Genomic DNA, 8,377 nt, shown 5'->3' with positions numbered 1-8,377 from the left:
TTGATATCCTTTCACGGCTACATCGTTTCCATCGCTTTTCTCTGTCGGAACTGTTTTTGCATCGACACTTTGCCGTCGTAAAGGTGGGAAGGGCATCCCTCATGGCACATGTGGCACCTTATAATCGCCATTGTCGTCACCTGAGAGGCCTACCTAGTGCATGAGTGCATTACTATTAAGTGTGCCTAGGTATGAGTCTGTCATATGCCTCTCACTCGCACTTCATCACCATGTGTAGAAGCAACATGTTCGACGCTGGCCGGTGTGCCTCGCAAGCCTCATGAAGCCTATATAGAAATCCCAACTGTCCCAAGCAGGGATTGGTTCAAAAATAGGAGTTGCCACCACTTTGGAGCTGTTCAAGCATGAGGCATTGGTGAGTGGTGGTGGTCGGTGGGGGCAATTTCCCCACGCGTCAACAGCAGCTTGGTTAATGATCTTATAGGCGAGACCATATATAATAAAACACGGGGAAAAGGAATGGTGATCATTTTTTTTTTCATCATTTGGTAGAAGGAGAAGGAGAAGGTAGACATGTGGCGAAAACCGATAATTAATGGCCAATCTACATCACGTCACATGCACCTCGTGTTGAACTCTCTTGGAATCCTAAGGGAACACGAAGTCTATTGGGGACAGCGGACCACGCCCGCTGGGAGAGCAGAGCAGGGACACAGAAGGCGTCGTATGCAAGGAGCTTTTGTTACCGACACAGCAGAGAGATCAGGAGAGAACAGCTAATCAATCTCTCATACAACAATCCCACGGCCCCATGCCCCTAGGGTTAGCCATTGCTACAGAACCGCCATTGCCCGAGGACAGTAGCAGCTAAGCGAAGACTTTTACCAGCGATCCATACCCCCTGATGCCGATCATGGAGGGTTTGGTGTCCCTGCTTCTGTGCTCGGCCGTGGTGGTGGTCTGCTCCGTCTCCGCCATCGTGCTGATCGTGGTGAAGGAGGGCAGCTCCTCCTCCAGCGCCGTCTACACTGACGACATCTGGAAGCCCAGCTGCAGCTCCCTCCATCCCTTCTGGCTGCTCGCCTTCCGCTTTCTGGCCTTCATCTACGCCTCTGCTATCCTCGTCACAGATGTCGCTGCCTATGGCTTTAATGTCTTCTACTTCTACACCCAGTATGTCAGCTTATTACTTATTTGCACCATCCCTAATGTGTTTTCAGTGTTAATCTCTCACCCCAGCTACTCATACTCATGCCAACGCTCGATTGCAGGTGGTCTTTTCTCCTCCTCATCATCTATTTTGGGGTATATCTCTTCAAACCCCCCCCTCCCGTCCCCTCTCTCTCTCTCTCTCTCTCTCTCTCTCTCTCTCTATCTCAACAAATCAATCAATCATTTATTCAAGCATTGTTCGTTTACTTTGCACATTGACATGGATGATGTCTATGATGCCCTTTTAATGTGCCATTATCACATCGATGTTGCTTTTTGATTTGCCATGAACAGATTGTTGATGACCATGATTGCACAATGACATTGATGATGCCTCTTTGTGATGTTTCATGATTGGTTATGATACCTTCTTTTGATGTGCGATCAACAGATTGATGACCTTTCTATGTGCCTTGAAGAAAATGATGATGATTGTGATTGTGCAATCATGATTATGATGCCTTATTTTGATGTTCCATTAACAGATTGATGATAATAATGATGCCTTAATTTGAATTTTCATCAACGCATTGACGATGATCATGATTGCGCAATGATGTTGTGATGCCTGCTTTTGATGTGCCATCAACAGTTTGATGATTATTATAATTGCACAATGCAGTTGCTGATGATTATGGTGCCCTTTTGATATGCAATCTGGAGATTGATGATGACTATATGACACGTTTTTTTAATTGTCTTCCACAGCTTGCTACGCTACTCTCGGCCCGGGCAGCCTCCCGTAGCCGTCTCTCCAACTCCTTCAACACCCAATCCGACAGCAGCATAGGATTTCTCAAAGGGTACTACAATGGAGGTGGTGACTTGGAAAGCAAGAATGCTATCGCCACTCTGCAGATGTACTGGGAGACTGTGTTTGCCGAGACTGAAGAGCTAGCCCCTTTCTCAGGATTTCTCATGCAGATCATCTTTCAGGTCCATTTCATTTATACATTCATGGTCCATGAAGACCCTAACAAACAATGGATTATCCTTGACATGGTTTAAGTAAGCTAACCTAAGCGCTTATGTCTAATCAAGTACTTTAAAATATATATATTTTTTAAAATCCCATCCATCTATGGAAACTCGAGACCTTCATCACCAATAGATTATGCCCTGGCATTCTTAACTAACACTTAAAATCACAATCAATCATTCCTTGACATGGTTAACCAAGACCTTGACAGATAACTAATTATGTCCTGTTCTTTGCAGACTCTAGCAGGGGCTGCTGTGCTCACTGATTCTGTCTATTGGATGGGCATTTTTCCTGTGCTGAGAGATATCCCAAGGACGTATGATTTTGTAAGTGCCAAAAATCCTGCTCTAAGTTTTCTAGGATAAGGAATGTAGTTGATTCTGATTGACATGTTTTGAGTTAATTCTATGCAGCTTGAAATCAACTTACATGGGATGAACACGGTATTCTTACTTGTGGACATCATGTTGAACAGAATGGTATAAGAGATTTTCCCCTTCATTTTCTGGATTCAGTTTAGCTAGTGCTTGTTTATACCATAACAGTAATTAGATTTCCAATCATGTGCAGAGTTTCCCATGGTTTAGAGGTGCCTACTTCTCCTTATGGACTGGCATTTATGTGCTTTTTCAATGGTCTGTGCATGCACTAGGAGTGCAATGGTAACCTCCGTTTCCGCACTGATTTGATGGTTTTGGAGTTTTAAACCCACTATTAGATCTCAAAGTTTCCTGGAAAGAAAGGATACATATGACTTTGAAAGCTTGCCTTGCCAAGATTCCTACTTTTTTGATAGGAGAAGATGGGTTTCAGTATAGAAAGGGCTTCAAGGTGGTTATCTACTCCTACTAATGAAGTATGCTTGTTGCTTCTTCACTTTAGGTGGCCATATCCTTTTCTTGACCCTACTCAAAGATATGCACCCCTTTGGTGAGTAAAACTTCCTGACTTGTATTGCATTGTCTTGTTGCTGGTTAATGCCATCTGAGTCCCCAAGTGCAGTCAGTAGCCTAATGCTCATAATCTTAATTCGAAGTGGAGCTGTGCATGTTAAAAAAATAAGAACAGCAAGAATTTAATGAAGTGTTTCTTCGGTTTTACAGGTATGTAGTATTGTGCGTTGTACACGTGATGTGCTATGGACTCATGTGCTTAGTTGTCGGTTTAAAACATCGTATTGTCAGATGTTTTTCAACATGATACACTTAATGAATGACCATGGTTGCCTTTCGGATTTGAACTACTGATATCATTGAAATTGACTCAATGGTGTTACCAATGCTCATGTTGGCGTAGGCCGATGCAAGTTTTCTTAATCTAAGGTGCTGTAGTCATATAGAGTGATGGTGTAAACAGGATCATATGCAATATACAAGCATGTTCAGGTAGAAGTTTCCTCTTGTAGAGGCTGCTCATTCATTGATAGGAGTGGCTTTGCTTGTTTTGATGGTAAAGCCTCCCCTTGTTCATGGGGCACGAGATGATTATTGGCCCTGATTGGCGGAATAATTAAAAGGTAAGGTGCTTTCATTTCAAAGGTCAAAAGGTCCCTGTCTCTTCGGTAATCTTTTCACTTCCACGCTAGCCTCCTTGCTTTCGTCCTACAGGGCTTTGCACCCCTCTCATTGCATCCCATCTGTTTCACTACTTACTCATTGTGAACAAGGCCCACGAGCCCTCCCTAGGGACTCACACCCTATAAATTGTAAATATCCACTAAACCCATTTTATAGCTAACCTATTAAGCTTGTTTTATTAATCCACTAATCCTAGCCAAGTATTTACTTGAAAATCTCTAATCTTGGGGTCTCCCAACCTTGTTGGATTAGGTTCCTAATTTGTAACTACCATCACATACTTTCCCTCTTCAAGCATTTACTCTTGAATGAAATTAGGGAAGCACTTACCCAAACGAGCTGTTGGTTCCCAAGTTGAGTCCCCTATGCTCTATCTTAATCTTATAATTAGGGATGAACTTATTGCTAAGTCGTCTTCCTCTAAATTCAATTTGTCTCTCGAGTTCATGTGCAACATAGGACAAGTTCTCAACCGCGACAAGTTCGTGAGAGGTAACAAGATTGGATAAACTTTCACATTCGGAGGCAACTCTAGTCTATAATCAACCTCACCAATCTAATTTTAGATCATGTAAGGTCTGTAGTATTTAGGGGGATAACTTCTTGTAAGGTCCCTAGTGCCTAGAGTGATAACTTCCCAACTTTCCTCATACATAACATCTTAGAACTCTTGGGCACTCTCAAATAAACTAGCATTCCTTAGGTAAACTCCCTTCGTGAATGTTGTCTATTAGTATAAAACCATGTGTAACAGATTGTAACCAATAGTCGTACGCTTGGCACTAGTTTTTATAGGTAAACACAACCATGGCGATGTACTCTTGATTTGATGGTCCCTTGGAGATGTATGCATGAAGGTTATCCTCTAAAAATAGGTTGAGGATGATCAGAGGAGGAACTCATACTCAATGTAGTCTCTAGTCTTTGGAAAACTAGATGCCGGTATCGTCTAGAAAACTTCAAATCTAGTATTGTCCAGAAAACTTAAAATCCTTGTTCTGCATCAGCGATGGAGACTTTCAAAGGAGAGTTGTCTACCATTGAAGGTAAAAGAATATCCTCACAAGCAACAAGCATCCATAGAGGAGCTACCATTGCAAAAGAATGGTAATGTCAATCTTGTCAAAGTATTGTGAGTTCTTATGCTTTGACATAAGTAATCAAGCGGTCATATTTATGTGTGCAAATGGGCAACAAGGAGAGTATGCCATCGGCTTCATTGTCATTTGGAAGTTTGCCTACACGTGTACCTTCTACATCATGCAGTGATGCGAAAGGGAAGCAAGTGGCATTTGAGTTTCCATATGTTAATGGCTCTTGGGATCATGATGGTCCATCCATCAAGCTTTGCAATGATGAATTCAAAGGGATCAAGGATAAGGTGGTCTTCACAAAACTCAAGGGAGAAAAATCGAAGAATGAAGAGTTTGATGAATGGATCAACAAGTTCAACATGTATTTTGAGATGACCGCATGGTAGCGATCATATTAAGGTGTCACTCCACATAGAAGGGTATGCACATACTTGGAGACACTTGCATGATTAAGGCTATGAATTCACCACATGGGAAGCATTCAAGATTGAGATACAAGATGCCTTCACTTCCAAGTTGCATAAAGACAAATTAATAAGTGAATGGGATGACTTGGAACAAGGCTTTGGCAAAGTCAAGGACTATACACACAAAATTTCTTGAAGCTCATTCTTCATGTGGATGGAGATAGTGAAAGGTTTAAGATGATTAAGGACAAATTAATAAGTGAATGGGACGACTTTTGGCAAAGTTAAGAACTACACAAGTTCTTAAAGCATATTCTTCATGTGGATGGATTTAGTGTAAGGTTTAAAATGATCAAGTACATTAGGGTTCTCAAATCAAACATTGAAGCAATGATGTTGGTCGAGATATATGAAGATAAATATCTATACTGGGGGGTCAGCAACAAAAGGTGGTGGTAGGGTTGATTGTAATGCCTCCAACATTTGGTAAGAATGCAAAAGATGCTTCTTCAACTCTCACCATTTGGTTCTAATGGTGTGAAATAAATTAATAAGTGAATGGGACGACTTTTGGCAAAGTTAAGAACTATACACAAAAGTTCTTAAAGCTCATTCTTCATATGGATGGATTTAGTGTAAGGTTCAAAATGATCAAGTACATTAGGGTTCTCAAATCAAACATTGAAGCAATGATGTTGGTCGAGATATATGAAGATAAATATCTATATTGGGGGGGTCAGCAAAAGGTGGTGGTGGTAGGGTTGATTGTAATGCCTCAACATTTGGTAAGAATGCAAAAGATGCTTCATCAACTCTCACCATTTGGTTCTAATGGAAGTGGTGTGAAACAAAATTTCATGTTAAGTTCTAATGCTTCAAAAGCTTCAAGCGAGGATGGAAAGCCATCCAATGGAGCTAATATGAGCAAATATGTAAAGGAGGACCGCATCAATGAGTTGAGGAGCAAAGGTATTTATAAATGTAGTAAGAAGTGGCAAAAAGAGCACTTCAAGTCATGCAAGGCTAATAATGTCACTATCAACATGGTTCTCTTGGAAGTCATTAAAGATGAACATGAAGAGAATGAGTCTTTTGATGATTTGCCATAGAGTTTGTGGATGGTGATATTGATTAGAAGCCGGATGGGGAATTTCATTTTGATCCCGGTGGTGTTATGCAAAGGTAATATGACTATGATGATGGTATGTCTACACCTATGTGTACTAATGAAAGATCAAGCATGAAGCCGATTTTATGCACTCTCTATCATGATTCCCATGCTGCATGCAAGGGTGCAAATATTCTAAGGTTCAAGGCATATGCCAATATTGGAGTGGCTCACGTTTTGGTGGATGGTGAAAGTACACGTAGCTTTGTCAATGCAGTCATTGTGCAATCTCAAATTATAGCCCATATCTTTGGCAACTTTACAGTGCAAGTGGCAAATGGGGCATTTATGGATTGCACAATGGTGTGTCATAATGTGAACTAAGAGCTCTCAAAGGATTACACAGGCAAAGCTGATATATTAGCTTTTGACATGGGGCCCATTAACATGGTTTTGGGATGTGATTGGCTCTCAAGTCTTGGTTCTTTTACCAGGAATTTGGAGCAGCAAGTCTTTATGTAGTTTATGCACATGGAGAAGAGTATCACACATTGGCAATGCTATTTAACTTAAGAGAGAGTTTAAGAAAATGGGCTATATGTATGTGTTACAACTTTGCAAAGAAGAGATCAATGAGGATAATAAGGAAGATATGCATGTGGGCATGAGGAAGTTGTGATGATTATATAGATGTGTTTGATATGCCCAAGTGTATGTGGGACATGAGGAAGTTGTGATGATTATAAAGATGTGTTTGATATGCCCAAGTGCTGGCCACCAAAGAGGGAAGTTGATCATGGAATAGAGCTTGAGCCTAATGCTAGACTCGTCAACAAGCCACCATATAGATTGTTAAAAGTGGAGAAAGATGAAGTGGCAAGGCATGTACAAGAATTGATGGGATATGGGATGGGTGAAACCAAGTCAATCTCCTTTTGCATCTCCCATGGTTCTTGTGAAGTAGAAGGATGGTACCTTTGGATATATGTGGATTATCAGGATTTAATTAAGATCTCTATCAAGAATCCTTTATGATCTTTTAGATGAATTGAAAGGTGTATGTTAATAGTAAAAGGCATAAAAAATTCAAGACACACTAAGATAGTAAATCTCTTCAAAGCTCTTGTTTGCAATTGCATCCCAAAGAATACTTCCCTTTTAATCTTGTCCACTAAAGGTGCGGCTATGTAAACATACCTCTTAATGAATCACCTATAGAATGAGGCAAGAAACCTCTCAATTGTGTTGTATTTGTTAGAGTTGGCCGCTTTTTCATGCACTCAACCTTCTTGGGATCTACCCTTATGCCATCTTTGCTAAAAATGTGACCAAGATATTCCACTTCACTAGCAATGAATGTGCATTTTCTTTCCTTGGCATACAAGTGGTTGGCATGTAGGGCATCTAATACCATGCGCACATGCATCAATTTCTCCTCTTCACACTTGATATACACCAATATAATATCATAAAAAAATGCCAACATGAACTTGTAGAGGAAGGGTTGAAGCACTTTATTCATCAATGCTTGAAAAAGATAGGTGCATTACATAATCCAAACAGTATAACCATGTAATCATAGAGACCCCTCTCGGTCCTAAATGTCATTTTATACTCATTACTACTCTCTATCCTTATTAGTTGGTGTGGTAGCCAGATCTCAATTCAATCTTTGTGAAGAAGGACTAATGTATGTGAAATAGGCATTGGTGCCATGTTGTATCAAGATCATGGGGTTATTGCATTTGAGAGCTACAAGCTAAATGACAAGGAGATGGAATTACATGTTTATGATAAAGAGATGATTGCAATTTTATATGCAATCAAGAAGTGGCACCATTATCCCTATGGGAGCTGTTTTTATGTGAGAAGTGATCATTGGGTATGTAAATACTTCTTATCTTAGCCCAATCTATCTCCAAAGAATGTGGGTGGTTACATTGCAAAACTATGATTTTGAAATCATTAAACTATTATTTTGAAATCACTTATATATAAAAGGGAAGGATAATGTAGTGGTCGATGCTCTTTCAAGA

General features: G+C 40.4%; 1 protein-coding gene across 1 annotated transcript; it reads left to right on the top strand.

The window, feature by feature from the left end:
* The first annotated feature begins 598 nt into the window (after window positions 1-598).
* On the top strand, window positions 599-3,559 carry LOC147626149 (uncharacterized). Its single transcript, XM_086816257.1, has 8 exons — window positions 599-1,134; window positions 1,233-1,266; window positions 1,882-2,109; window positions 2,392-2,481; window positions 2,569-2,634; window positions 2,726-2,817; window positions 3,038-3,085; window positions 3,259-3,559. Exons 1-8 carry the CDS (start codon window positions 866-868, stop codon window positions 3,353-3,355), a joined length of 924 nt encoding a protein of 307 aa, XP_086672383.1. The 5' UTR covers window positions 599-865; the 3' UTR covers window positions 3,356-3,559.
* The last annotated feature ends 4,818 nt before the right edge of the window (window positions 3,560-8,377 follow it).

The sequence above is a fragment of the Cibotium barometz genome, chromosome 22 (genome assembly GCF_041138505.1).
Source record: "Cibotium barometz isolate CiBa-2024 chromosome 22, ASM4113850v1, whole genome shotgun sequence".
NCBI classification, from domain to species: domain Eukaryota; kingdom Viridiplantae; phylum Streptophyta; class Polypodiopsida; order Cyatheales; family Cibotiaceae; genus Cibotium; species Cibotium barometz.
Note: the sequence above shows the minus strand (reverse complement) of the source record. Positions and strands in the feature narration are given on the sequence as shown.